The sequence below is a fragment of the Apiotrichum porosum genome (genome assembly GCF_003942205.1).
Source record: "Apiotrichum porosum strain DSM 27194 chromosome Unknown scaffold_9, whole genome shotgun sequence".
NCBI classification, from domain to species: Eukaryota; Fungi; Basidiomycota; class Tremellomycetes; order Trichosporonales; family Trichosporonaceae; genus Apiotrichum; species Apiotrichum porosum.
The window spans coordinates 339,341-366,809 of record NW_021167116.1 but is presented as its reverse complement, the minus strand read 5'-3'; the positions used below and the strand labels follow the sequence as shown (position 1 = coordinate 366,809).

Here is a 27,469-nt window from a genome sequence, read left to right as displayed (position 1 = left end):
ACGTAGTGCTGGCCAGCCGGCACTGGGAGGCGGTACGACACCATCGATGGCGGCTGTATCGGGGTCAGCCGTCCGCGCACGTAGTCACCACCGGCGTGAGGACGCGTGCGCGTGCACGTCCGCTCCGCTGTGGGGCTGTGGTCCGACAGTCGGCCACCTCGCACGAGAAATGCTACCTCGGCCATCTCGGCCAATGAATCTGGCTTGATCAGGCTGATGTAGCAGCTTCAATGTCGGATCAAAAAGTCAACAACACGACCGAGGTTGGTTTTCCCCGCGATCCCACACATGTCATCCAAGATGTGGTTCACCCGCGGTTCGACGTATGGTAATGGTTAGTCGCGATGGGGAAGTAACTTGTGCGCGCGCGTGTCATGACCGACCGCACAATCCAAGGCTGCAGAGCCCACCTTTGCGTGCTTCCTTATAACCCTCGACGACACGGACCTTTGGCTCCCATCTCTCCCAGAAACTCACCGAGGTCTCCGCCTTTCCCGCCGCCATGACCAACGCAGCATCCTCGTCCACCTCGTTCGTGTCCTACGACGCCGAATGTCCGTTCCCGATCCAGAACCTGCCCTACGGCGTCTTCTCGACCACGGCCAACCCCAGCCCGCGTCCAGGTGTGGCTATCGGTGACCTCATCCTCGACCTTGATGCGCTCAGCCGCAGCTCGCACTTTGCGTCGTCGCCCATCCCGGCTGATGTGTTCCAGCATGTATGTCACAAACCGAGAAGAAGAGTCGGAGCTGACAGTTCTAGGCCAACCTCGACAAGCTCGCCGCCCGCGAGCCGGCCGAGTGGGCCGCGTTCAGGTCCTACCTCACCACCCTCCTCTCCTCAAACTCGCCTCTCAAGGACGCCGCCGACAAGGACACCCTCTTCGTGCCGCGTACGGCGTCGTCTACCCAGATGCACATGCCCGTCCGTATCGGCGACTACACCGACTTTTACGCGTCGTTCGAGCACGCATACAACGCCGGTGTGCTCATCCGCGGCAAGGAGAATGCGATGCAACCCAACTGGCGTCACCTGCCAGTGGGATACCACGGTCGCGCGTCCAGCGTCGTCGTGAGTGGCACGCCCATCCGCCGTCCAGTCGGCCAGATCCTCGACAAGGTCGGGGACACACAGCCCATCTGGGCACCTTGCCGCCGGCTCGATTACGAGCTGGAGATTGGCTTCATCTACGGCGGCGCAGCGACCAAGCTCGGCGAGCGGCTCACCCCGACCGAGGCCAGGGAGCACATCTTTGGCCTGGTGCTCATGAACGACTGGTCGGCACGCGACATCCAGACGTGGGAGTATGTGCCCCTCGGCCCCTTCCTGTCCAAGAACTTTGGCACGACCATTTCGCCGTGGATCGTCCAGCCGGCCGCGCTCGACCCGTTCAAGACGGCCAAATACGTCCAGGAGCCCGCTGTCCTGCCTTACCTCCAGGACGACGAGGGCTTTGGCTTTGACGTCCCGCTCACGCTCGCCGTGCGACCCGAAAACGCAAAGGAGTACTCGCGCATCGCCACGTCCAACATGAAGCACAGCTACTGGACGTACGCGCAGATGATCGCGCACCACAGCAGCACGGGCGCGCCGATCAACCCGTCCGACATGATGGGTTCTGGCACCCTCTCGGGTCCCGGCGTCGACGGCAACCCCAACGACGACGCGCTGGGATCCTTGCTCGAGCGCTCGCGTCTCGGCCGCCAGCCATTCGAGCTGAACGCAGACCGCAAGGACATGACGTGGCTGCGCGATGGCGACAGCATCAAGATTGAAGGCGTGGTCAAGACCAAGGACGGCTACTCGATCGGATTTGGAGAGTGTGAGGGCACTGTCCTGCCTGCAGTCCTTCCTGCTGCTTGAGAGGGTGTTGTAATCGTGTCTGGTTTTACTTGCATTGCTGGGTGGGAATAGTGTGGTACGTGATGCAGCACATTGAAACTGTACAGGTTGTACAACGGTGTGAGTGGCAGGACCGTGGTACCGTGGGTGAGCAGGACCGTGGGCAAGGGTGAGACACGGAAGTGTGAAACGTTCCCGATGTTAGATCATTGTGCAAGAGGCCACTGGACGTTGTCTGGGAGTCCTTGGCTCCTGCCATGCAGAAAACTCTGCTGTTCTTGGGAGGTGCAACGGGGCAGCACACCACGTCTGATTGCACATAAGGACGCAGAGACATGAACTCCACCTCCCTTCGCCCTAACAGCCCCAGTTCGCCGTTGTCAACAAAACCTCCGCCGGCAACGCTGCCTAATCCAAGCCGCCTTTGCCGGACTCACTGTTGCTTCTCCACCTGTGCCTGTCCATTAGCGTTGCAAGTTCCACGGCAATCCATGCGCGAAACAGAAGGGTGAAACTTGCCCGGTTTGTCACTTCCAACGGTGGTGGGAAGCGGCACAGCGACCGCCTTCAGATTTCAGCGTTATGCAAGTGTCAGTCACCGGACAGTGAAGGCTATCGTGCACAGATCTATACACTGCTGATACGTACGTTGCACGGCTGGGCGACACTCTGTACCTGGAAATTCCTTTTGAATAAAGGCAGGTGGCAAGCGTGCAAGGCATGACGATCGTGCCTCAATCAAGCACTCACTGTGCGGGCCGACGATCCCGGACTGGCTGGGGTTGGAGTTGGTCGTCACCACGGCAACAGACGCCTAGTGAACAGCAATGCCAAACAGTTTCTCGTATCGCGTCGCGTTTTGGCGGTACTCAGCTGACATGTCCAACGCGGCTAGACAATCGTATAAAGGAAGGTTGTCCAGATGCGCTTCCGTCCCCTATCAACACAACTCTCCCACCACTTCGCCCACCCAGTCGCGACTTTATCTCAACAACAGCAAGTTAACCCTACACACTATCCACAATGCTCTTCGCCATCACCACCGCCGCCACCATCATTGCTACCCTCGCTGCCGCCGTCCCCGCTACTGGACCTTCGGCCGGAATCCGGTACAAGAGCATCGTTGCCAACATCGCCCGGGACAAGTGTGTCGACGTCGCGGGGGCAAACTACGCCGACGGCACTGCTATCCAGCTGTAGGTCAATCGTCCAAGGCACCTTCTTCACCTTACTGATGGCCCTCAGTGCCACATGCTCGGGCAACAATGCTCAGAAGTTTGACATGCACGGCTATAATGACCACGACTACGTGACCTTCCACCCTCTTGACGCACAACACCTGTGTCTCGACGCCGGCGTGAACCCCGGTCCCGGTTCGCTCGTGCACCTCTGGACGTGCTACGACGTTCCGCAGCAGCAGTGGGCCGCGGTCACTCCGGGCTTGGGGATGCTCAAGCTCAAGGGCGTAGACCTCTGCCTCGACGTCAAGGATGGCGTAACGGCCAACGGCTCCCCCCTTCAGGTCTGGAGCTGCCAACCCGGCTACCCCTTCCCCAACCAGGCCTTTAAATTCAACTCCTAAACAGTGAAGAGAAGAGACTCCTCGGAGGGAGAGAGAGTAGAATGTCTCAACGCGTGGATTGAACGAGATGTGTATGTAATGCGTAGGGTACCCCTTTGTTTCTCTCATGTTAGTGTACCTGCGAAACCAGCTCCTGGGATCCATGAAAGCATCGTCCAGCTCACAGCCACACTGCTCACCACCTCTACATGATCGGCCGCTTAGCTCAGCTGGTTAGAGCATCGTACTAATACCCAGAAGCCCTCGGGCCTTGGTTACTAGTCCATGCGGAGGTCGGCAGTTCGATCCTGTCAGTGGTCACGTGACCCTCTGCCTTCGCAAGAAGGAGTGGTTCTCTTTTGCATGGTCGGCCAGCTGGATGAAGTGGGTTGCGAGTAGGATGGTCCGACACTTCGAGGAATATTCCGATTTTCTAGGAAACTAAATTGGCGCCACTTTCGCCGACCCCGATGTCTTGAACGAGGACGTTCTGGTCTCCGTCTAAGACTCTACGGTCCCGTGACGTACATGAGACACTCCTGAACCAGCTGTCATGGATACAGTGCATGTAGGAGTCAAATGGAGGAAGGACTACATGGCTCCCTCCGCCACGAAAACGGAAAACCCTCCGACCACGCCGTTCGTCGACATCTACATCTTCCTCTGCCTCCCACACGTTCCCCCGAGTCCCCAGAACTCCAAAAAGCTTGGCTTGGGAGGCAATGAAGCCCCTGTTGACGAGAGTGGGATTCGAACCCACGTCCGAAGACTGCGGATGAACGTCTGCAAAGAAGCAGACGAAAACCTTAACACAGCGCCTTAGACCGCTCGGCCATCTCGCCGAGTACGAGGTTGTCGGCGGCCGCTGCGGAGCGTGCGGAGCGTGCGGACGTCTTTTGTTGGAATTTGATGCCGTTTAGCGCCCGAGACCGATGGTCTTAAGCTGGCAGTTTGTCTTTCAGAAGAGGATGGGGATGCATAGACGTCTACAGAGCTGCTTATATGCACACAGAAGGGAGGCCCGAGCACTACAGAGAAGCATGAGGACAATGAAGAAGCAGAAAGAGCAGCATTGGTGCGGTACCCTCGTTCTCCGGTCAGCTCGGTGCCACACTGCAGTGGCGCAAGTGGTTACGTAATCTCAACAGTCTTTCAGCTCGATAACGCAAGACGAGGGTGTGCTCGCTGTCACGAGCAGCAGGGAGGATCCCGTCTGGTTGAGTAGTTTCTGCATATTAAGGGAGGAAGCAAGGGTCAACCTCTGGACCCATTTTTTTCGCCAGACCGTATCGCTGGCGACCACTAGTGACCTGACCACTCTTGGACACCACAACACCTGTCATGACAACGGCATACGTATCTCATTACCACAGCTTCACCAGCTGTGCCCCGCTCACGCAGGGAAGAAGGCGCCCACCACACCGCCGAGGAAGGTCGTGGCCGCGGTGTAGATGAGGACGGCGCCAAAGTTGGTCGTGCCATACGCGCCAGCGGCGCCCCTGAACACACTCGTCTGGAGCAGCTTGGTGCTGACGGGACCAGACGTAATGTTGCCCACACCACGGAGCATGGCAAAGACGGAAAAGATGAGCATGGGGAGTGTCGGGTCGTCTTTACAGATGCGCGTGATGAGCCTGCTCCAGAGCGATACAAAGCTGAGGGACGTCATGCCCCAGACAATGGCAAAGACGATGAGCGGGGCCGTGGTCGTGCCCAAGCCCCACGCGACGAGAACGGAGACGGCGCCGATCGTACAGGTTCCGATGATCATGAACTTTGTGGCAACGCGGTCGGACAGGTAGCCGATGAGGGCGTTACCGGGGACGGACGCGGCGTTCATGATGGAGACGAGGGCCACACCGCCGGGCTTGGTGGCGCCAATGTTGTCGGCGAACGCTGTAGTGGTCAGTACGTGCTAAAGCACGGAAAGGCTGGCTGCGACGCACTGGGAATCCACAGCGTGGGGTTGAAGTTTCCCAGCGAGGTGAGGAGGAGCACGACAAAGCCGCACCAGAACGCCCAGGTCGTGAAAATGTGCCAGTTGAGGCTGCGGCGGGGGCCGACTTCGCGCGACAGCGGGATACGGCGGCGGATAAACACCAGTGACGCAGCGTTGAGGGCAAAGAATCCCAGACCGAGTGATACCATGGTGGCCTTGTACCCGAAACGGCGCAGGAGGCCGTCGAGGATGAAGGGGAACACGGTGCCGCCGACGCCAGTGCCGGCAAACATGATGCCGGAGGCGAGGCCACGGTGCACGTGAAACCACTCGTAGATGAGTGTCGCGGCGGGCAGGTAGAGTGCCGCAGAGCACGGGTAGAGGATACCAAGGGTGCCAATTAGCTGGGTTGGACTAGTGACGAACGCAGACGACACGAGGCCGATACTGGAGACGACCAGGCCCATGACTTGGATCATCTTGGTCTGGTGGGGGAACGCCGCAAGAGACTGGATCGTTTAGCTTACACGACACCTAGACCACGCCTACTCACGGGCCAAAGACGGCTACGCTCATGAATGACAAACCGTTCATCAGGGCTGCTGCGAGGGTGACTGTCGATTCATGGTCCGGGAACATTTCTGTTGTCCAATAGTTTTGCAAGATACCAACGGCATTGAGCAGACCCCACACCGTCGTCTCAAGAACAGTCGCGCCAAAGAGAAAGAGCCACGCCTGCGAGCCCTTGTCGGGCGGTGCGAGTGCCACGAGCTCGCGGTCGGGCTCAAACGAGGGCGGTGGGGACGGCGATGGCGACCCATGCTGCGGGGTCTCGGGCAGCGCCGTCGGGATCTCGTATGGCGACCTGGCGCTGCCCCCTGTTGGGATCCGCTCGAGTTGGATCGCCGTCGTCGTGGCCGTGGATGACATGGTGGTCTGGTGAGAGCAACGATGAAATGGTCGAAGCGAAGGGTACTTGTTCTTCGAGTCGGAAAACTCGGCAGATCGGCATCCTCCGGCTTCAAGTTGCCGGCGGAATTACCGCGACACGATGCGGAGGCTCCGTTGGATCCGCGTGGTGTTTCCATTGCCTTTGTTGACATTGGCACGACAGCAAAAGGATTGCAACTGTGCTTTGCACGAAGATCCCAGCAGGCTGGGACACCATTATACACCGAAGGGGACTCGAACCCCTATCCCAAGCGATGTTTGCTCATGCTGAGCTCACTGGAAAGCATGGATAATGACCCTTATACGATCGGTGTGGCACATGTGGTCAGTTCGACGCCGAGTAATGGTCCCTGCCTTGAAAACAGAGGGCACCTGTTGCTGCTTTAGGATGGACGCTGCCAAGGGACACTTCTTTGGCATGACCATGCAGTTCATCAAGATCACTACCGACAATGTACAACTGGCTTACGACCAGGTATCCGTCAAGAACCTCTTACGCTCCTTGAGGCTCTTCACCTCGTCCACACCTTCAAGCTCGACCGTGCCACCACGGTACTCTGCCATAATCTTGGCAAACGTGTGCTCCACCTCGCGGGACATGTTGAGCCCATCGCCGCAGATGTAAATGTACGCGCCCTGCGCGATCGCCTTGGCCAGCTTATCCCTCTGCTCCCAGATCAGGTCCTGGACGTAAATCTTGCTGCCGTCGGGCTTGCGTGCCGGGCCGCGCGAAAAGGCCGTGTGCATGATAAACTTGTCCTCGCCCAGCTCCTTGGCGTATCCGGGCCACTCGTCGCGGTACAGAAAGTCCTCGTCGGCCCGCCTGCACCCGTAAAAGAGCCACATGGGTGCCCAGTCGTCGATCGCGTTGGGGCCTTTGCGTTCCCTCGCGGTGCGCGCGAGCGCGATGCGTTCCTGCACAAAGCCGCGGAAGGGGGCGACACCGGTTCCCGGGCCGATCATAATGATGGGGACGGTCTGGCGGGGAGGAAGGCGGAACGGTGCACGGCGGGTGTGGATGGGGACAGCGTAGCCGCTTGGGATGGTGTGCGCGCCGCGCGGCCCGCCGATACGGTAGCTGGGGACAGTGGTGGGCATGCCTTCCAGACGGATGGGGACTTGTGCCGAGCCACCGGCGGCCTTTTGGTCGTACGAGTCCATGACGTTCAGGAGAAAGTTGGTGGTCAAGCCATAGATCCAGCGTGGGTTATCGTTGTGCAGCTGGCTGGCTGGAGTCAGGTATTTGAGCACGACGGCGGTGACGTGAATGGTGTTGGGGTGCAGCTTTGAGCTGGACGAGATGGAGTAGTAGCGCGGCTTTTGGCGTGGGAGGATGGAAAGGATCACGTCAAAGGGGATGGGCCACACTGTGGCCTTTGTGGGGTCGCGCGGGTCATCGCCCGTGGCAAGCTGGAGCGCCTCGGCAAGACGGATACGAACACCCTCAATCTCCTTGGCGTAGATGTCCTTGTCCCGGCCCCAACGGTCAAGCATGGCCTTGGCGCGCGGGTTGGGGGCGTACTTTGCCAAAGTACCGAGAGCCTGGCGAGACGCAAGCGCAGAGATCTCGAGGTAGTGGCGGAAGATGGATGTGTAGGTGGCGGGTGTGGGGAAGGGAACTTGTGCCAGAGCTGGGTCGAGAGCCGTGACATCGACAGCAACGTCGCGCTTGTCCCGCAGGCCAAGGACAGACAGGAAGCGCTCCACAGCCATGTCGGGGGAAGAGGGCCAGATGGCAACGTGGTCTCCGTGCTGGTATGATATGTTGGTACCTGCAATATCGAGCTCCATGTGGATGCAATTGCGGTCGGCATTGGTGGTGAAGAGCTCGCGTGCGACGGTCACGGGGGAGGTGTACGGGTTCTTGGGACCGTACTGCCCTGGCTGCGCCTCGCCAATGATGGAGGTCTTGAGTGCATGGGACGATAGCTCGCCTTGGAATACGCTGCTCACGGGCGCACTGGCAACCTCGGCGACGGAGAAGTCGGCAGCGTCTCCCGCGCCTTCACCCTCGGTGATGTTGAGGCGCTGACAAAATGCCTTCCACATGTCATCCTTCCAGTCGAGGTACCCGGCTTCGATCGTGAGGAGCTCGTCGGCTTCGCCACGCTCGCCGATCCGCTTGGCACCAAGCTCAGTGAGTCGCTTGTCGACACGGCGTGCCATCTCGTTGAACTGCTGGTACGTCTTGTTTCCCAGCCCAAAGATGGCGTAGTTGAGGTTCTCGAGCGAATTGCCGCCACTGCTAAACTCGACGTTCTCGTCCTCGAGGAAGCTGATCATGCTCTCGGCGTTCTCGGTGGGTTCACCGTCTCCATACGTGGCCATGACGAAGATCACCGCCTTGTCCTTGGGCACCCGGTCGAGGGTGGCCAGCTCGGTGTCTTCGGGATCGCAAACGAGGGGCGAGATGCCAAAGCGAGACTTGGCCTCCTTGGCCAACCGCAGAGCATACTCTTGTGCTGTGCCCGTCTGCGACCCAAAGAAGACAGCCAGGCGCTTGTTCTAAAACACTACGTCAGCCCAATTCCTTGCTCGCCTTGCACTTTAGCACTCACGCCTCGCTTCATCTTGACCACAAAGTCATCGTCCGTCTCCTCATATGCCTTGTTGCCGACCTTGAGCTTGGACTCGCCATCGGCGTCAAAGGCAGCAGCGGCCGCAACAACAGGCTTGTCGTCGCCGCCAAAGCCCAGCAAGTCGCGCTTATACCACAACACAAAGAGTGCGGCGAGGATGAGCGCCAGTGTGTTGAGATCAATCTCGATGTCAGCCATTGTTGTGTAGTTGAATCAGGGTTGGGGCTGTTGCCACGGTGGTGTCCTCTATTATCTATCTGCCATCTGCCCACCTTTCCCGACTATCGTTAGACGGCTGTAGCTGCTAGCTGTGGTCGATCCCGCCGGCCGATGAGAAAGCGCGGCCAAACCAGGTTCAGCCTTGACTTGTACGCACGCCCACACCCGTGGCTCTCGACATGCATTCGCAGCCCCGCAACCGACTCCGCGGCCGGGGACTCCATTACCCCACGTCAACGACGGTCGTTGACGTATTAGGAACGTAAACCTAAATGGATATGGAGGAACATGGTTTACCCGTCATCTTCACCAGATGGCCGGGAGAGTAAACTAGCCACAGCGTCCAGCAAATTCTAGTTGTGTGGTTGCTTAGGTGGCGTATACACGCTCTTCACAAACTGGGCCGCGCGGACCCGTCCACCGCGGTGTGCAGCGGCCGTATGGGACGTGTGTCTGCGGTGTTGTTGTCGACTTTTGATCGTGTGCAGTGTGTGGGCTCAGGGTTGTGCATCTTATCTTCCCTGGGGGACTGCCGGTGCTTCCGATGTTGAGGATGAACCATGGTAACAACGGAGTAGGATAGGACCGCTTTGCATAGAGGCGGGGAGACGTAAACGAACACAATGCTATGGGTGGTACACCTGTGATCAGAGGAGAAGAGGTAGGGGATGAAGCGTCGATGAGAGGTGACTTTGTGGGTGATTAGTGTGGTTCGTCCAAGTACCCGAGCTCGGTTATCAACCCTGACAGTTCATGTCTCAGTTGCGTCTGACCAACAACAGAGGCCAAAAGCCAACATGTGCAAGGCTTCCAGACGTGCTAGCAGTGCTTTACAACGAACGGCACACAAACTTCATTGCTCTTTAAAGCTTTGCATGTGACTCTTCCTTCCTACAGAACCCCGATACACTACAGTTCTACTTGGCACGAAGCTCTTCCGGCGTGTCAGGCTGGTGCTTGTAGTCTGCTGCCACGACCTGCGGCAGCTGCGAGACATGCTGGTAGATGGAGTACACTGTGGGGTAGTTGGGCAGGACATCCGGTGCAAAACTGGATGCAGGTCAGCTCGGATCATGGCAACGAGACCACTGCGAGGGAGCAATGTACCCACCGAAGCACCGTCTCCATTTGCGGGGAGAACGTCGCGTCCGCCAAGGTGAGGCTGTCGCCAAAGCAGTACTTGCCCGAGGTGGATGTACGCTTGAGCAGGCCCTCAAGCGCTACACTTTGTCAGCTTACTTCACAACACGGCATTCGTAGCTCACCCTCAACGAACGCCGCCGAGCACTCCTTGGCCCACGCAGCGTCGTCCACGCCATACGACCTGAGGCGCTTGAGCGTCCCGCTCGTGAGGCAGGGGAAGAGGTCGGACACCAGCACGCCGATAATGTTGCGGACCATGGCCCTGTCGCGCGCATTGCGCGGGAGAAGGTATCCAACCTTGGACTGGCCGCCGTACTCCTCGTCGAGGTACTCCATGATGCTCACGCACTGGGCGACGGACCACTGGCTGCCGTCCGCCTCGGTGATGGAGAGGGTGGGGACAGTGCCCGAGGGGTTGACAGCGAGGTACTCCTTGCTCCGCTGCTCGCCCTTGAGGAGGTGCACCTGGTGGTTGGTGTACGGGATCTCGTGCAGGGCCATGACGGTGCGGACGCGCGCAGAGGCAGACGAGCGGAAATAGCCATACAGCGTAAACTTGCGGTCGGTGGTCACAGTCATGGTGTACAAGAGTTAGTGGTGAGGCGGGAAAGCAGAAAGCAGACGTTAGTACCCAAGTGTAGAGAGGGTTAGAGTGTTATACATCTTGTCGGTCGCGATGGCCCGACTACGCGACGACGGGTGGGCTTTGATCTGTACGGCGGTTGTACTTCCGCCGGGCAAACCGAGTTGGGGGTGAACCGATGATCCCAGAGCATCCCACGGCGTCCAGTCGCGGCGAGGGCCATCGGCCCGAGCTGCGGCCGTGCATGGGCCGTTCAGGTAGACGCATGACGCTCTGTCCCGTAGTGCACAGCTGGGCGGCCACCCAGCCTTGTTGGCGTAGGCGCGGCTGGCGTCGTTTGTAGCCGGCAACTTGAAATCTACACCACCGCTGGCGGTCAAGCGCGCTGGGATTTGAAGCAGACCGGTGACGACAGTGGTGGATTACACTGGCCGTGGTCACTGTCATCTGCAGTGCAGAACGATGGGATTGCAGGAGCCACATGGAGTTCGTGAAAACCATTTCGATGCATGCAGAGTGTATTCTTACAACTACTCGTCTTCTCTCCTCGGCCAGTCGCGCTATTACCCACGGAATGAGACTACAAACATAAACTACGGCCGAGGAATGGTGGAGATGCGCTCAAGACCCGCCCAGGCCTTGTAGTAGTCGGGCTGGACCTTGCCGCACTCGCTGACGGCCCACTTGGTCGTCGCGACCTGGTAGCACGTCTCGAACATGAACGCGTACGAGTCGTCGGAGAGCTTGTGGGGCTTGAGGTCGGCCGTGGTCGCCTTTTTGTACGTGTCGGCGTCGGGGCCGTGCGGGGTGTTCATGTTGTGCAACGACGCGCCGCCAGGCATGAATCCCTCGGCCTTTGCGTCGTACGTGCCGCAAATGTTGCCCATGAACTCGCTCATGACGTTGCGGTGGAACCAGGGCGGGCGGAAGGTGTCCTCCATGACCATCCAGCGGGGCGCAAAGACGACAAAGTCGGCGACGGCGACACCGGGAACGTCCGAGACGCACGTGAGGACCGTGTGAATGGACGGGTCTGGGTGGTCGTACGAGACGCTGCCCATGACGTTGAACTTGCGCAGGTCGTAGCGGTAGGGAATGTAGTTGCCGGAGAACGCAACGACGTCAAATGGCGAGCGGTTCTGCTTGAACTGGAAGAACTTGCCGCTAAACTTGTTGACGACAATGTGCTCCTCGTCATTGTCCTCGTAATAGGCGACGGGGGTCTGGAAGTCCTTGGCGTTGGCAAGACCGTTCGAGCCGATGGGGCCAAGCTCGGGAATCACAAAGTGGCCCTTGTAGATTTCAAGGATGAAGCCCTGCGCGAGACCGTCCTCGCTGGTGCCCTCCACAACGTCGACCTTGAACTTGATGCCGCGCTGGACGACGCAGAAGAACTTGGATGGGACGTGGAGCTTGCCGAACTCGGTGGTCACGAGCAGGTCGCCAGTGACAGGGACAATGAGATAGTCGCCGTCCGAGTTGTACAGCGACGTGTTGCCCATGTTCTTTCCAAAGTTGTAGCAGTGGATGGCGAGACCGTCCTTCATCTGCGGGTCGCCGGCGCCGCCGATAGTGCGGATGCCATCGATAAAGTTCTTGTCCTTGGCACCCTTGACGGTGAGGGGGTCCCAACGGAGCTGCTGGGGAGTGGGCTCGATCTCGGGAAGAAAGTGGTAGAAGGACGAGACGATGCTCTCGTGGCCCTTGTACGGGACGAACGGCTCGTGACCGGCAGAGGGCTGGAGCCTGTAGAGCCATGCGCGCTGGTTGTGGTCGCGTGGGACGGTGAACGCGGTGCCGCTCAAGCACTCGGTGTAGAGGTTGTGCGGCACCTTCTGGGGAGCGTAGCCTCGTTCCGGGATGGAGCCGGGGACGGCCTCGGACTCTTGCCAGTTGCCAAAGCCATCTAGGAAGCTCATGTCAGCGAGGAGGAAGAGTGATATGCTAGGCAAATGATGCTCACTCTGGTACTTGAGGTCCTCGGGCTTGGTCGATGTCGTGGTGGATCCGTTCTGAGCACCCATTGTTGACAGTGTGTTTGTGGTGAATGGAGGAAGTTGGAGGTTGAAAGTGGACCCTCGCCGACTCTTTTAACCAGATGACGTGCATCTCACACGCCCGTCGCAGCGAGTCTCCCTCCCATCGGGCATGCGCGTTTCTGGCGAGCAGCAGCAGCAGCAGCCAACAGGCCAGCAGCTTGTAGAAGCCGAGAGGTGATGCCGGGAATGCCATGAAATCTTGGTTTAGCCACTTTGCAAGAACCGAGAGCCATCCCCTCGCCCACGTTTTGGCGGCAAAGTGGGCATCCGGCGGTGGGCCATGACGCTGCATGCACACCACCTGACCCGCCAGTCGTCGTCGTCCAACTCTTCCCAGCGGGCCACAGCGACGGACCTTCCAACGCACCTCGACCCCCCCGCGGTGCACCCCCCCGCGGTGCCTGTGGGCTGCTGCTGTCACGTCGGCCGGCCCGCCAACTTGAACTATCGCTCGGATACAGATCATCCAGGCTCAGGCCAGCTGCCAGCTGCCCAGCAAACGCAGACCCGAACGGACTTCAGCCAGTTGTTGGAAAAGGAACACTACAGCTACGACCTCGTGTTGCTGCTTACAGCAACCAGGTTTAGCCGTCTCGTGACCTGTGACTAACTATATGTAGCCCCAGACTGGGGGGCCCAGAAACAGTGCTCCCCATTGCGACTGCTTCTATTCGTCTGCAGCTTCCCACCACCACCAAAGCAGACAGACGCCTCGCCTGCTCCACTGCCACCATGGTCAAACTCTCCACAGACCTCAGCTCGACCAACCTCCAGCTCCTCGCTGGTGGTGTCATCGTCGCCATCCTTGTCCTCGACTACCTGCGCTACAAGAAGGGCAAGCTTCACCTCAAGGGACCCACGCCCTACCCCATCTTTGGCAACCTGCCGCAGATGGGCAAAGTGAGTGGTTGTGTGGACATGTGTGCGCGCGTGCCTCAGGCTGACCCGTCTTTCTCTCTTCCAGGATGCTGCTCTGACGTTCCACAAGTGGTCCAAGACGTACGGTGACGTCTTCAAGGTCATTATGGGCGAGCGCGAGGTCATGATCATCAACACTGCCCAGGCTGCCAAGGAGCTGTTCTCGGACCAGGGTGGTGTCTACATTGACCGCCCGCAATTCCACAACTTTCACACAGTCCTTTCGTCGTCTGCCGGCACCACCATCGGTACTTCTCCCTGGGACGAGTCGTGCAAGCGCCGCAGAAAGGCGGCCGCCACTGCTCTGAACAAGGCCAACGTCCAGGAGTACATCCCCATTGTCGACCGTGAGACCCTTGCGCTCATCGAGGACCTATATGTCCAGGGCAAAGGTGGCAAGATTGAGCTCGACCCGCACCAGTACATGGCCCGCTTTGCGCTCAACACGTCCCTGGGTGTCAACTATGGTATGCGCCTCGACAGCATTGGTGATGACCTCCTCGAGGAGATTATCACCGTCGAGCAAGGTGTCTCCAACGTCCGCTCCACCACCTCCTCATGGTCCGACTACGTGCCCCTCCTCCGCAAGCTCCCTACGGGAAACAAGGGAGTCGAGAATGCCAAGAGCTTCCGTGACCGTCGCGACCAGTACATGAACATGCTGCTCCAGGACCTCAAGGACCGTATCGCCAAGGGCACCGACGTCCCCTGCATCACTGGCGCTATTCTCAAGGACCCCGAGGCCAAGCTTACCCCCATTGAGCTCTCGTCCATCTGTCTCTCCATGGTCTCGGCCGGTCTCGACACGCTCGGCAACACCATGCTCTGGGGTGTGGGATATCTTGCCAAGCGCCCCGACATCTGGGAGAAGGCATACGAGGAGGTCAACAACGTCTATGGCGGTTCGGTCCCCGACGCCACCGAGGAGGCCTCGGGATACATTTCTGGTCTTTACCGCGAGTGCGCTCGCTACTTTTCCGTTCTCAAGCTCTCGCTTCCTCGTGCCACCATCACCGACTCGGTCTACCACGGCGTCAAGATTCCCGCGGGCACCACCGTCTTCTTCAACGCCTGGGCCATCCACCACGACGAGGCGCGTTACGGCGACGTTGCCAACTTCCGCCCCGAGCGCCACGTCCTGGAGAAGGAGGACGCGGTCCACCAGCCGCACTACAGCTTTGGTATCGGCCGCCGCATGTGCGTCGGTGTGCACCTCGCCAACCGTGAAATGTACTCTGCGTTCGCCAAGCTCGTCTACTTCTTCAAGCTCGAGCCCGGAGAGGAGGACTATGACATCAACCCCGAGACCGCCTGCAAGAACACGTACTCGCTCGCGGCCACGCCCAAGCCATTCAAGATGCGCTTCGTGCCCCGTGACCCGGACACCATTGAGCAGTGGATCCAGGACGAGAAGAGCCGTAACGACCTTAAGATTGCCTCGTCAATCTCCAAGAAGACCCCCGCTGCTTAGGACCGGGGAAGGAAGGGGGAGAGAGGGGGAGAGGGAACGAGGGAAAGAGGGATGTAGCACGCAGCAGTCAATCAAACAAGCAGTGGTCCAGACAGAGGCTACAGAGCCGGCCTCAAGTGTATGCATTTGCAGTCCTTGGTAGCGTTGGAGCACACCAGAGCAGTTATCTTGTGCCTATCGCCGCCACAATCCCCAAGCCCCCCAGGTGGCGTCCAGTGATCACCCACCGCAGCACCAAAAGTGACACAGGACACGGGAGATCTAGGACGTTGTGCACCCTCTCGGCAGGAAAGCAAAGCGGTGGGGGCATGCGCAGGCTGCCTGCTGCACAGCACAAAGCACAAAGCACCAGCTCGGGCCATTTGTCGTCCTGAGGAGACGAGAAACAAGCTATGATACTCGGCACGAAGTCGGCGCCTGCCTAAGTGGTTTCTGGAGAGCTCGAGGGATCATCGGGCCGTTCTCGCCGGTGCCCACAGCCAACACTTCCGACCATCGGACATCTCGTGTCTCGTCTTGTACGTCCACTCCATTCATCCATTCCAAGCGACCACCGCTGCCTCGGTCGATTTCTCTCCATGCAACAGCACACATAGTACGACGCAATTCCTCGTGTACAGTATGCCGAGTCGAGGCGAGTACACGCCGCTCCCGCTCGCGCCGACCAGCCCGCGACTGGGCGGTCCTGGCGACGATGACGACGACAACAACAACAGTAACGACGACGATAACGTCGGTCACGGCGGCCTAGGGCTAGATGGGTCGGACGACGCGCTGGCGCTCCTTGGCCCGCTGGAGGACGTGGATAAGGGCGAGGTAGATGAGGCGGCGGTCGTTGTGCCCGGCGAGGACGAGTGAGTGGGCGGCGACTGTTGGGTTCACCCCAACTGACGGCAGGATCAACTCGTTTGTCCGCTTCTTGGTCGGCACGGCCGCAATCTCGGGCATGCTCTTTGGCTACGGTACGCCCCTTTTACACGGCACAGAGAATATCCACTGACTCGCGACAGACACCGGCGTCATCTCCGGCACTCTGTAAGCTATTGCACCATCTCGATTGTGGTCCAAGCTAACACCCTAGCGTCGTGATCGGCACCGACCTCGGCGTTCCGCTCTCGACCTTCCAGAAGGAGCTCATCACATCGGCGACCACCTGCGGCGCGCTGCTCGGCGGCCTCGTAGCCGGCGCCGCGAGCGACTATACCGGCCGCAAGGGCGTGCTGGCATTTGCCAACATTGTGTTCGTGCTCGGAGCTGGTCTCCAGGCCGCGTGCCACACTGTCCGTTCAATGGTGGTGGGCAGGTTCATCGTGGGCGTCGGCGTCGGCCTGGCGAGCTGCATCGCACCGCTCTACATTGGAGAACTGGCGCCGACAAGACAGCGCGGCAGGCTGGTGACGATCAACGCGGTGGCGTGTACCCTTGGCCAGGTAGTGGCATATGGTGAGCGGCAGCTGCGATGGCCGACATGTTGGACAGCTGCTGACGTCTACAGCCATCGGCGCGGCGTTTGCGCGCGCTCCCGGCGGCTGGCGATGGATGGTCGGGCTCGGCGCCGCGCCTGCCGTCGTCCAACTCGTCGCCCTCGTCTTCCTCCCCGAAAGCCGTGAGCCCTCACCTCAGCGACTCTGTATTCTGCGCACATCCTGACGCGTACCCAGCCCGCATCCTGCTTCTCAAAGGCGACACGCGCAAAGTGCACAAGATCCTCGGCCGGATCTATCCGCTGGCCACGCCGCACGACGTGGCGCGCAAAGTGGCCATCATGGCCGCGGCAGTGCGGCAGTCTGCTGACATTGAGGCGAGGACGACCTGGGCACAGCGCGCGGCGAGTCTGGTCAAAGTCGGGACACATCGACGTGCCCTTGGTGAGTGCAGTGTCTGGACTGGGTCTGTGGCGACCTTGAGCCGCTGTACGACTAATATTGTCATTCTGTAACAGCGGCCAAAAACGGTTTACGCGGACCCACAGGCCTACTGAAGCTATCCTCCTCGGACCGCAGGTCCCAGCTGACCACCCTCCAGTCATCGGGTGCGGCCTCCAAGCCCTCCAGCAGCTATGCGGGTTCAACACCCTCATGTACTACTCTGCCACCATCTTCGCCATGCTGGGGTTCAAGAACGCTACCGCCACCGGCCTGATCATCGCCGGGGTCAACTTCATCTTCACACTCGTGGCTCTGAGGGTGAGTGTTCACAGCTGAAGTTTATGATCGCCACACGCCAGCTGACACCATGTTCCCGCCCAGATCGTCGACCCCCTCGGCCGCCGCCCGACAATGCTGTACACCATCCCCATCATGTGCCTTGCGCTCCTGCTCGCCGCAGCGTCATTCTACGCGCTCACGAAATCCACCGGCGGCGTCCTCGTCCCCGGCACAGCGTACCCGCCGACACTCACCACGGGCGTGCTGGCGTCCATGATCCTGTTCGTGGCGGCGTACGCGACGGGCTGCGGCAACATTCCCTGGCAGCAGGGCGAGCTGTTTGCGCTCGAGGTGCGCGGGCTCGGCACGAGCGTCGCCACCGCGACCAACTGGTCGTGCAACTTGCTTATCGCGGCCACGTTCCTCAGCCTCATGGACAGGGCCAGCCCCGCAGGCGCGTTTGCGCTGTATGCCGGCGTGTGTGCGGCCGGGTGGGTGTTTTGCTATCTCGTCTATCCCGAGACGTCCGGGTTGAGCCTGGAAGAGGTGTACGAGGTGTTTAGCGATGGGTTTGGCGTCGAGAAGAGCAAGGCCATGCGCGCACACAAGGTGGCGCGAGCGCGCGAAGCGAGGATCGCAGCCCAGGCGGCGGCCCGCCGTGACGACTAGAAACACGGAGAGTTGTACAGAAGAGAAGATGTGAACTGCATGCTGTAAAAATGGCCCCCTACTACTGCTTGCTAATAATACACACTGCACTGCGGCTGCTGGTTCTACTGGTCACAGCTGTCTACTTTTTACGCACAGTCAACACGACCACGTCCCCATCATCGAGGTTGACGCTGGCCAACGACGCCGAATTGTTCATCACCTTGGCGCCATAGTCCAGGCGCAGGCGGGAGATGGGCAGGTCGGCGTCGACGATCCGCTTGATGTGTTCGCGGAGGGTACCAAACGACGTGTTGACGGGGACGGAGATGGTGATAATGGACCCATTCAGCTTCCACTCGGGCTTTTCGGCCATCATGTCTGGCAAAGCCACCTGGAGGTTGATCGCCTCGGGGTGCAGCGACATCCAGTCAATCTCAGAGTACAGCTGGCCGTCGGGGAGCTTGTCGATGCGTTGGCGCTTGGACACGCCGCGGCCACCGTCGTCCTCGGCACCGCGCCTGCGGCCGGAAGCCTGGGCAGGGGGAGCAGCACCGCCGCCACCACTCATCATGGCCGCGCGGGCCGGGTTGATGGACGGACCAGGTGCTGATGCCGCGGTTGGGCCGGCGGAGATGGTCGCTCCGGTCGACGCAGCCGGCGGGGCCTGTGGCTGGTGTGCGGCGGCTGGGGTCGCCTTGATGCCTGGGCCGGCCTGGGGGCCGACAGTGTTGATGGGCGTGTCCGAGATTCCCGCTGCCTCCTTGGCCCGACGAGCGCTGTCCTCACCCGCAAACTTGGTCTGGAAGGTCGACTGGGTCTTGGCGGCCGAGTTGGTGTGACCGTCCCAGATAATCTTCTCACGTTCCCTGCGCTTGCGGTTGGCCTCGTCTTCACGCTGCTTGGCCTCGGTCTCGTCGGTCTCGTCGAACAGGTCTGGACGGGCGGCAGCGAGGTTCTTGAACGACTTGGAAATGTCGGCACCGATCTGGAGCTGCTGCTGCTGCTGGCGACGCTGCTCCAAGTCCCTCTTCTGGTCCTTCCACCTGGGGTCGAGGAGCTCGATACGAATGTGCTCGGAGAGCTCGGCCTCGGGAATCGACTGGTCACAGTACGGGCACTTTGCAGTGGCCACGGCACCACCACGCTGGATGCCCTTGGGCACATAGTCCTTCTTGATCTTGACACCCTTGGACTCGAATGCGGCACGCTGGATGTCGCGCGCACGTGCCTGCTCCTGCTCCTGCTTGATGCGCTGGATACGCATCTCCTCGTCCTCGTCGTCATCGTCCTCCTCCATGTCGACCTCCTCGACATTGTCCGAGCCAACCATGGTAGGCGCCGCCGCTGGCTCCTCCATGATCATGGCAGCCATGCGCTTCTCAGCCATGGACATGACGCGGAGCTTGTCAATCGATGTCGGCGGTGGCAGGTCGAGGTCCATGTCGGCCTGGGTAAACTCGATGGTCTCCACGGTGACAAAGTCTTGCCAGTCAATGGCAGCAAACGCCTCGGCCTCCTCGTCACGCTCCTTGGCCTTTTCGTTCTCGCGCTTCCTGCGTCCACGCTCCCAGGCCGCACGCTTCGTGCCCTCTTCCAACGTCTTCCATTTGGCCTCGGGGTCCGCGTCGGCCTTGACCAGGTCGTCGACCTGGCCGGCGGGAGGGTGCAACACCTTTTGGTACGACTCGACCATGCGGTTGTAGTAGCCATACAGCGAGTGGGTGGGTCGCAAAAAGTCGAACTGGTAGTTGCGGCCCTCGCGCACCGACAGCGCAGACAGGAACGAGCGGCCACGACGCGCATGGAACAGCGCAGTCAACCGCAAAATGTCCAAGTCGGCAGCGGTCACGCCAGGCAGGTCGACCTTGAACTCCCATGCCTTGGGCTCGTAGCCAGGCATAAAGTCCTCGGGCTCCTCGGCCGCAGCGGCGGGGGCAGCAGCAGCCGCAGCTGCTGAAGGAGCGGGGATAATGCCCTTGGCAATGTCCTCGGCCTCCTCCTGCGTCGTGGCCACCTTCCAGCGGTAGTACTGGTGGTACGGGTCCTCATCATTGAGAAACGCAAAGCGCGGGTCGGTCACCTGCGACGCCTTGATCTTCTCCTCGAGCGCGTCCGCGTTGGCCGACTTGGCCACAACACCGGCAGTCTTGTCAATGATCTCTGCACGACTGTCAGTTCATGGACCGAACTGCACACCTCAGCCCTCCTAGCAGCGACTCACTCCTCATCTCTGGGGGCGGGTAGATGAGGCCGACCTTGAACTTGTCCGAGTGTCGAGGCGGGCGGTACTCGCCCATGTCGTCCTCGTCGACTACTGTTGCCGCAGCGCCGCCGCCGTTGACCTGACGAAGCTCATCCTGCCCTGCGTACGAGTGTACGGGCTTTGGGAGGTTGAGGGCCATGGCTGTGGGATGATGTATAGGTGGATGTTGTTTTGTAATTGCTCACTCTCGTTGTTCAGTTAGGTGGCGACAAGCAGACAGACCGATCGCGAGGCGGCCAGGTCCCACCCAGCGGCGTTTCGGCGATTACTCTGACGATGTGGCGGTCTGAGCGCGAATGACTTCTTTGGTGAGGCCCCCGGAATAATTGCTTCCGCTCGGGCAGTCATGTACGGGGACATATGGGGGGACGTCAACAACACAGCGCGGGCCGGGCAGCTCGACGCCGGGGCACTTGGGGGGGGTGGTGGGTCATCAGCACAACATTGTCGCTCACATCTTCCCACAGCCCCAACCAACTCCTCTACCCGTCCACTGCAGACACACACCATGTCAAGGCCCCCAGCGACCATGCGGCCCCCGCCAACAGTGCCCTCTGGCCTGCCAGTCTCATCAGGCGCAGCCGCAGTCGTAAAGGCAGGCGCATACACAACCACCCCAACCCAGCCGTCATACTCAACCCTCATGCCCCCTCCCCCCGTCCCCGCTGCCCCGTCCATGAGCTCGAGCACCTCGTCCCGTGTCAGCGTCTCGAGTTCCGAGAGGTCCGTCGACGGCACCACCCTTGTGGGCGACTCGCGCCGTGCTACTCCATCCAACGAGCGGGTCAAGACACCGCTCCAGGAGAATGCGACGCACAACATTGGCGGTGACGAGGTTGACGCCCGCTTCGAGGACCTTTTGGTGGGTACCAAAAACACAACAAACATACAAACCCATGTTTGCTGACAACTTGTCATAGAACACACTCGAGGTCCCGTCCAGTGTTCGCATCAAGTTTGGCTCTGTGGCGCGGGACGTCAAGAAGAGCATTCTCGAGTCGTCCACCAACTCCAACGCCGCCGTGTTGTCCTCGTTGGGGCTGCCCGTGCCTCCCACGCCTGAGAAGCGTAAACTCAAGAACCGCCTCTCAACCCCACTCCTCCGTAAACCCAAGAGCAGCGTCTCACTCGATGGCGACGACGACGCCACCACCACTGGTCGCAAGTGCAGGGTGGGAGACGACGAGTTTGTCATCGTCGCATCCCCGCGCAAACAAAAGCACACCCCTGCCCACTCGCGCGGCCAGTCGATGGACGTCGGCCGTCCGTCGTCAGTCCCAAACAACAACCGCTCCCGTCCGACCAGTGTCCACACTGGTGGCACCAGTGGTCGCAACTCAGCCGTTCCCCCCTCGCCGCGCTCAGCCGGCGGACCCACTGCCGGGCCGACCGAGACTCCGGACAACTTTGTGCGCTGGCTGTCCAACCACAAGGCCACCGACCTGAGCATGGATGTCAACCGTGCCAAGAAGCTCCGCATGCTCCTCCGCCACGAGACGACGACCTGGGTCGCCGCCTTTCTCTCTGCCGGAGGCTACACCAAAGTTCTCGACCGCCTGCAAGACCTGCTCGACACGGAATGGCGCGAGGAGCAGCACGGCGACAAGATGCTGTACGAGCTCCTCCGGTGCATCAAGGCACTGACCACCTCGGACGTCGGCAAGGCCGCCCTGCGTGCAGCCCACCCACGCCCGTTCCCCGCGCTCTCCGACCTGCTCTTCTCCGAGAAGAAGCCCGGCGACCTGGCATGTCGCCAGATCATCGTCGAGGTGTGGCTGTTCCATTTCGAGCTGTTCCCGCTTGCCCAGACCTCACCGCGCCCTGACCAGACCGTCCGGTTCAACGATAACCGCATGGCGACCAAGCTCGACGTGGCCATGTTTGTGCGCTCCCTCCTGCTTCCAGAGGACAAGGAGGACAAGACAAAGGACTATCACGACTTTGTCACGGTCGCCCACCGCCCACGCATCTTCAAGGCATGGGTGCAGGAGCTGAGCGACATTTGCCGCGACTACTTTTGGATCATGTGCCACGCCAACAATACGTTGTGGGAGCTGGACGAGGTGAACGAGAAGATTGTCGAGAGGCCAGTGGCCCCAGGGGGGGCTACAGGTGGCGTCGAGTTTGAGGCAATGGGTTATGTTGTGAGTTGCACCTGAGACTCGGTATCAGCTCACACTTCAGACGATCCACTTCCGCCTGCTGAACGCTCTCTCCATCCAACTGTCAGAAGAGAACCCAGCCGAGGCGCAGAAGCTGCACCACGACCTCATGATGTCGGGCTTTGACCGTATCCTCGTGGTGAGTACAAGCGTGGGGTAGTTAGCACCATCTAACTTGTTCAGACCCTGCGCAAAGCGTCGACAACCTACTATCCAACCCTCCACCTCGAGCTGGCGCGCTACGTGCACACACTGCGCGCCAACAGCCCCAACCACAAGTTGCCCTACCTCATTGGCAAGCTCGTTGGGTCTCCGCCAGAGGAACTCCGGCGGCACAGGAGCGCCGCCGAGTGGTTGCCACGAACGCAGTGGGCTTAGTCCCGCTGATCACTACAGATAAAAAAGGACAAAACACACATCATCACCACCGATCCCACGACGCCCAAGACCAAGACCCCCCAACCGACGCTCTTTGTGCTCCACCCCCCATCCCAGACGACACCGCAAACATCACCCTCCAGCTCTCTCTCTCTCTCTCTCTCTCCCTCTCGCTACGACCAGACCCCAACGCTCAACGAAAGCCCTTCCGACGGACGCGGTGCGCGCACGGCGCGCTGGGCGCGTCGACACGGATGTGGATTATGGCCACCACAAGGGGGCGAAGAAGAGGCAGGCATCCAAGTACACCACGCACGCGATCGACAACACATGCCCCCTGCTTGTGCCGTTGCCTTTGCTTTCTCCCCCCCTGTTTGTCTCGTCCCATAGTTGTGCATTATGATACCACTCTGTATCAGCAGGACAAGCGTGAGCAAGAAAAGCAGGCAGACAGCAAGGAGGCGATGGGGCCGTGGAGACGTCAGAGGGAAGTGGGATAGCAGACTCTGGGCGCTGTCCAGATGGCGGGAATGGGGATGCGGATATGGAGTGCATGTGCAAAAGAGTGGCTATGCAGAGTGGTTGTGACTAGCGCACGAGTACCTCCAGAGACGTCGGGAGGTAGCGGCGGGGTATGTTGTCGAGGTTGTTGGTGGTGGTGCTATGTGCTGGTATTTTGGTTGCTCACACACACATCTCTAAATGTTGCGATGAGTGTGCGTCTGGGGTCCCGGTTGCCTTTTTGCGCTTTGCGGGGTTTCTTTCTGTCTCTCTCGTGTGTTATATACACCTGGGTGCTCTAGTGCGAGAGGAAACGCCTGCCCTTGGCACGGCGCGCGGCGAGCATCTTGCGCCCGAGCTTGGTCTTGTTGCGCGACAGGAAGCCGTGCTTGTTCTTCCTCTTGCGCTGGCTGGGCTGGTACGTGCGGCCGTAGGTGATGTAGCGGACGCCGCCGACGGTAATGGGCGAGGGGACGGGGGCCATGCGCGCGAGCAGGGCAAGGGTAGGGGAAGAAGAGGAGGTGGAAGTGGACGCCGGGGTCATGCGCGAGAGGAGGGTTGGGCGCGCGCCCGAGAGGAGCGACGAGGTGGGGCGGAGGGTGGACGAGAGGGGGGACATGCGTGCGGCGAGAGGGGTGCGGGCCGGAGCGGCGGCGCGCGCGGCGGCGACGGCGGAGCGGACGAGACGGGGCATGGTGTGGCCTGTGTAGATGTATGTTGTAAGAACGTCGACAATGGTCTTTCTTTCCACCCGACAAGTGAGAGGGGGACATTGGTGTTCCGGTGGGATAAATTATGAAATAAATGCGACAAAAATAATAATTCAACCCAGCCAGAGTTGTGTTTCCTAGAGTTGATCTCTCGTTGACGTCTTCGTGTTTAGAGGTTGTCGAGCCGTCATCCATCCAACACCCATCTACCAGCCCCCACGCACCATGTCCGCCCCTCCGCCATCAACCGGCTTGCCCGGAACCATCATCACCCAGCCCCCGCCCCCAACAACCACCCGCGAGTCCCGCATCGCGACCCACAGCCACATTAAAGGTCTCGGTCTCGCAGACGATGGCACCGCCATGGAGTCGTCGCAGGGCTTTGTCGGCCAGCGCTCGGCGCGCGAGGCTCTTGGTCTCCACCTGAGCCTGTTGAAGCAGGGAAGGTACTCGGGTCGCCCGCTGTTGCTGGTCGGTCCTCCTGGAACGGGAAAGGTCAGTTGGATGTCGCACATTTGGTGTCGAGCTGCAACTGACACTGCTCGCAGACCGCTCTCGCCATCGCCCTCGGCCAGGAGCTTGGCCAGCGCGTGCCGTTCTGCCCGCTTGTTGCGTCCGAGGTGTTCTCGGGTGAAGTGAAGAAGACTGAGGTTCTGAGCAGCTGCTTCCGTCGAGCAATAGGTGAGTCTAACAGCTGAAAGGCACAGGACCACGCCCCCAAGCTGATGACATTTCCAGGCCTCCGGATCAAGGAGACCAAGGAGGTGTACGAGGGCGAGGTGACCGAGCTCACCCCTTCCGAGGCCGAGAACCCTCTGTCTGGCTACGGCAAGACTATTTCGCACGTGATTGTGGGACTCAAGACGGTCAAGGGCACCAAGCAGCTGCGACTCGACCCGTCAGTGTACGAGGCGATCCAGAAAGAGCGCGTCGTTGTCGGCGACGTGATCTACATCGAGGCCAACACTGGTGCCGTCAAGCGCGTGGGCCGCTCAGACGCGTACGCGAGCGAGTACGACCTGGAGGCTGAGGAGTACGTCCCCTTGCCAAAGGGCGATGTCCACAAGCGCAAGGAGCTCGTCCAGGACGTGACCCTCCACGACCTCGACATGGCCAACGCGCGCCCTCAAGGCGGCCAAGACATTATGTCTGTCATGGGCCAGCTCGTCAAGGGCGGCAGGACCGAGGTCACCGACAAGTTGCGCCAGGAGATCAACAAGGTCGTCGACAAGTACATCGAGCAAGGCGTCGCCGAGCTCGTTCCCGGTGTCCTCTTCATTGACGAGGTCCACATGCTCGACATGGAGTGCTTCACCTACCTCAACCGCGCCCTCGAGTCTCCCATGTCCCCCTACGTTGTCTTTGCCTCCAACCGCGGTGTCTGCACCATCCGCGGCACCGAGTACGACGGCGCCATGGGCGAGGGCATCCGCTCGCCCCACGGCATCCCCGTCGACCTGCTTGACAGGTGCATGATCGTCAAGACCGAGCCGTACTCGCGCAATGAGATCCGCACCGTCCTCGAGACCCGCTGCAGGGTGGAGAGCATCAACGTCGCCCCCGCCGCCTTGGACAAGCTCGCCGACGAGGGCGAGGCCTCGTCGCTCCGCTATGCCCTCCAGCTCCTCACGCCCGCCGCGATCCTGTGCAAGACTGCAGGCAGGACAGAGGTCACCGTCGAGGACGTGTCCGAGCTCGGCGACCTCTTCCTCGACACCAAGCGCAGCACCGGCATCCTCAAGGAGCTTGACGCCGCCGCCAAGAAGTACTAGACGGAGCGACGTCGACGGGACACGGGACAGGAGGGGAGCCCACGAGAGAGTGAGGTGGGAGGGACTGGTGGTTGGTAGCAGAGAAGGAACGCCGTGGTATGCGGTAACAACAACACTGTAACATTGCTTGATCACTGTCAATAGCCGTCGCGGTAAACTGGCATAGATGCAGGAAACAAAAAACGGCCCCAGAGTCATGGGGCCGGTCACATAATGTCTAAGACGCAGCAGCAGCAGCAGCCGCCATATCGTCGGCTCGATGCCTCTCTGGCGGCAGCTGGCTGGTGGATGCCAAGCCCACAATCGAAGCAGGCTGGCGTCGATTAGCGTGCGAGTCCAACTGATGCTACTGGAAGCGAGCAGGACATCAGCCACAGCGGTCAACGGTCAACCCGCCCATGCCACATGTGGAGACAAGACAGTCTCGCTCGACGCTTCCCGTGTTGTTGACTGTGAGACCTGCGACCCAAACAGCCGGCTTTCTGATTCCCAGACGCCACGACATTCGTATCGCACTCGCACCCCCTCTCTCCCTCTCTCTCCCGGCTGATCCGCTGGCCGCTGAATTAGTCTAGCCTAATTTGCTTCCCACCTCGTGCAGCAGCTTGCGTACGTCTCTGCTGCATTGTTGCATGTGCTGTCGCCTGCGTCATGCGGTTCTTCGCATTCTCGAACGGCCACTTTTGGGCATGGGATGGCCGCACGGTGTGACCGTGCACGGGGTACGCTCGGGCTCAACGGACTGCCTGCACGGCCCTGTCCATCGCTGTGGGCTGATCTCCCTTTGTTCGGTTGGCGGTGTGGTGGGAGGACGCAGACGCGCGAACGGGAAACGCTCACTGAGGTCACTGGAGCAGGCTGCACGCAAGCCTTGCATGTCTCCCATGGCCGTCTTTGGAACACGAGTGTGCTATGCATATGCGCATCTGGGTGCTAGAGCGCTAGAGCAAGTGTTACGGCCCGCGGCCAAACTGCGCATGCGGTAGTACGTGTGGCATGTGGGATCAGCATTCCGGGGCATTCCTGTATCCATGTTTTCCTGATGGCCTGTCGCCTGTGGCCTCCTGCGGCCTCCTGCAGCGCTGCAGCGTTTCTCAGGTGAGTTTGCTCTCGGCTCTGTTCCTCTGCGCCACTGTTCTGGGTCACCTCTGCGGCGCTCAGGTTTTGCTGGGGGTGCATTGAGCCGCAAGCCGTCAGCCGCAAGAGAGCGGGGCACGAGGCAAAGTGAGGGCTCGGCAGAGCCAAGGACAATAACACCAAGCTGCAAGTGTGCCGTGCCCCTGTGGCTGCTGCTGACAGCAGCGGGCAAACGTAAAGATCGCGCGCAAGGGGAGAGAGAGACCCAGCTGCTGGGCAAAACAGGCGCAAGCAACCGGGCCGCCTGTGTGGAGAGGGAGAGAGAAGAGAGGTAAGTATACCCAGAGCATTGGCTGCAGCCTGCGCAGTGGCCGGCAGGGACACAGTTGCTGATCTGCGCTCACCGGATCGTTGCTATCACTTTGTTGTCTTTCACCTCTTCTTGTTCAACACTCTATCGCATCGCTCACTCTATCTGCCAAAGCTTTCACACACTCTCGACCCGTCAAGGAAACTCGAGTCGGCTTGGGAACCCCAGTCGCGGGCTCCGGACCCCTCTGGAC

At 60.2% G+C, this 27,469-nt stretch overlaps 12 protein-coding genes and 2 non-coding genes across 14 annotated transcripts; 7 read left to right on the top strand and 7 right to left on the bottom strand.

The window, feature by feature from the left end:
* Positions 1 to 502: 502 nt before the first annotated feature.
* Positions 503 to 1,863, top strand: EHS24_009387 (uncharacterized protein; the record flags this gene model as incomplete). The annotated part of the gene is made up of 2 exons (XM_028624674.1): positions 503 to 718; positions 763 to 1,863. The coding sequence occupies 2 exons, from the start codon at positions 503 to 505 to the stop codon at positions 1,861 to 1,863; spliced, it is 1,317 nt and encodes a 438-aa protein (XP_028474842.1).
* Positions 1,864 to 2,865: 1,002 nt separating this feature from the next.
* On the top strand, positions 2,866 to 3,424 carry EHS24_009386 (uncharacterized protein; the record flags this gene model as incomplete). Its single annotated transcript, XM_028624673.1, has 2 exons — positions 2,866 to 3,038; positions 3,088 to 3,424. The coding sequence occupies 2 exons, from the start codon at positions 2,866 to 2,868 to the stop codon at positions 3,422 to 3,424; spliced, it is 510 nt and encodes a 169-aa protein (XP_028474841.1).
* A 194-nt stretch (positions 3,425 to 3,618) lies between these two features.
* EHS24_009385 lies at positions 3,619 to 3,724 on the top strand. Its single transcript has one exon. It is a non-coding gene; the product is annotated as a tRNA-Ile (tRNA).
* Positions 3,725 to 4,138: 414 nt separating this feature from the next.
* EHS24_009384 lies at positions 4,139 to 4,245 on the bottom strand. The gene has a single exon. It is a non-coding gene; the product is annotated as a tRNA-Leu (tRNA).
* A 551-nt stretch (positions 4,246 to 4,796) lies between these two features.
* Positions 4,797 to 6,272, bottom strand: EHS24_009383 (uncharacterized protein; the record flags this gene model as incomplete). Its single annotated transcript, XM_028624672.1, has 3 exons — positions 4,797 to 5,299; positions 5,350 to 5,851; positions 5,913 to 6,272. The coding sequence occupies 3 exons, from the start codon at positions 6,270 to 6,272 to the stop codon at positions 4,797 to 4,799; spliced, it is 1,365 nt and encodes a 454-aa protein (XP_028474840.1).
* Positions 6,273 to 6,758: 486 nt separating this feature from the next.
* NCP1_2 (NADPH-cytochrome P450 reductase) lies at positions 6,759 to 9,070 on the bottom strand (the record flags this gene model as incomplete). The annotated part of the gene is made up of 2 exons (XM_028624671.1): positions 6,759 to 8,798; positions 8,852 to 9,070. 2 exons carry the CDS (start codon positions 9,068 to 9,070, stop codon positions 6,759 to 6,761), a joined length of 2,259 nt encoding a protein of 752 aa, XP_028474839.1.
* Positions 9,071 to 10,008: 938 nt separating this feature from the next.
* Positions 10,009 to 10,813, bottom strand: EHS24_009381 (uncharacterized protein; the record flags this gene model as incomplete). Its single annotated transcript, XM_028624670.1, has 3 exons — positions 10,009 to 10,141; positions 10,203 to 10,311; positions 10,357 to 10,813. 3 exons carry the CDS (start codon positions 10,811 to 10,813, stop codon positions 10,009 to 10,011), a joined length of 699 nt encoding a protein of 232 aa, XP_028474838.1.
* Positions 10,814 to 11,410: 597 nt separating this feature from the next.
* EHS24_009380 (uncharacterized protein) lies at positions 11,411 to 12,841 on the bottom strand (the record flags this gene model as incomplete). Its single annotated transcript, XM_028624669.1, has 2 exons — positions 11,411 to 12,723; positions 12,781 to 12,841. The coding sequence occupies 2 exons, from the start codon at positions 12,839 to 12,841 to the stop codon at positions 11,411 to 11,413; spliced, it is 1,374 nt and encodes a 457-aa protein (XP_028474837.1).
* A 747-nt stretch (positions 12,842 to 13,588) lies between these two features.
* EHS24_009379 (uncharacterized protein) lies at positions 13,589 to 15,245 on the top strand (the record flags this gene model as incomplete). The annotated part of the gene is made up of 2 exons (XM_028624668.1): positions 13,589 to 13,756; positions 13,821 to 15,245. 2 exons carry the CDS (start codon positions 13,589 to 13,591, stop codon positions 15,243 to 15,245), a joined length of 1,593 nt encoding a protein of 530 aa, XP_028474836.1.
* Positions 15,246 to 15,866: 621 nt separating this feature from the next.
* On the top strand, positions 15,867 to 18,061 carry ITR2_2 (myo-inositol transporter; the record flags this gene model as incomplete). Its single annotated transcript, XM_028624667.1, has 8 exons — positions 15,867 to 16,099; positions 16,143 to 16,207; positions 16,256 to 16,280; positions 16,327 to 16,688; positions 16,741 to 16,851; positions 16,907 to 17,135; positions 17,188 to 17,431; positions 17,495 to 18,061. The coding sequence occupies 8 exons, from the start codon at positions 15,867 to 15,869 to the stop codon at positions 18,059 to 18,061; spliced, it is 1,836 nt and encodes a 611-aa protein (XP_028474835.1).
* A 121-nt stretch (positions 18,062 to 18,182) lies between these two features.
* EHS24_009377 (uncharacterized protein) lies at positions 18,183 to 20,445 on the bottom strand (the record flags this gene model as incomplete). The annotated part of the gene is made up of 2 exons (XM_028624666.1): positions 18,183 to 20,203; positions 20,265 to 20,445. 2 exons carry the CDS (start codon positions 20,443 to 20,445, stop codon positions 18,183 to 18,185), a joined length of 2,202 nt encoding a protein of 733 aa, XP_028474834.1.
* Positions 20,446 to 20,814: 369 nt separating this feature from the next.
* On the top strand, positions 20,815 to 22,868 carry EHS24_009376 (uncharacterized protein; the record flags this gene model as incomplete). Its single annotated transcript, XM_028624665.1, has 5 exons — positions 20,815 to 21,168; positions 21,227 to 22,450; positions 22,491 to 22,607; positions 22,652 to 22,818; positions 22,865 to 22,868. The coding sequence occupies 5 exons, from the start codon at positions 20,815 to 20,817 to the stop codon at positions 22,866 to 22,868; spliced, it is 1,866 nt and encodes a 621-aa protein (XP_028474833.1).
* A 777-nt stretch (positions 22,869 to 23,645) lies between these two features.
* Positions 23,646 to 23,891, bottom strand: EHS24_009375 (uncharacterized protein; the record flags this gene model as incomplete). The annotated part of the gene is made up of 1 exon (XM_028624664.1): positions 23,646 to 23,891. The coding sequence occupies one exon, from the start codon at positions 23,889 to 23,891 to the stop codon at positions 23,646 to 23,648; it is 246 nt and encodes an 81-aa protein (XP_028474832.1).
* Positions 23,892 to 24,282: 391 nt separating this feature from the next.
* On the top strand, positions 24,283 to 25,829 carry RVB1 (RuvB ATP-dependent DNA helicase pontin; the record flags this gene model as incomplete). The annotated part of the gene is made up of 3 exons (XM_028624663.1): positions 24,283 to 24,552; positions 24,606 to 24,738; positions 24,796 to 25,829. 3 exons carry the CDS (start codon positions 24,283 to 24,285, stop codon positions 25,827 to 25,829), a joined length of 1,437 nt encoding a protein of 478 aa, XP_028474831.1.
* Between the last annotated feature and the right edge of the window lie 1,640 nt (positions 25,830 to 27,469).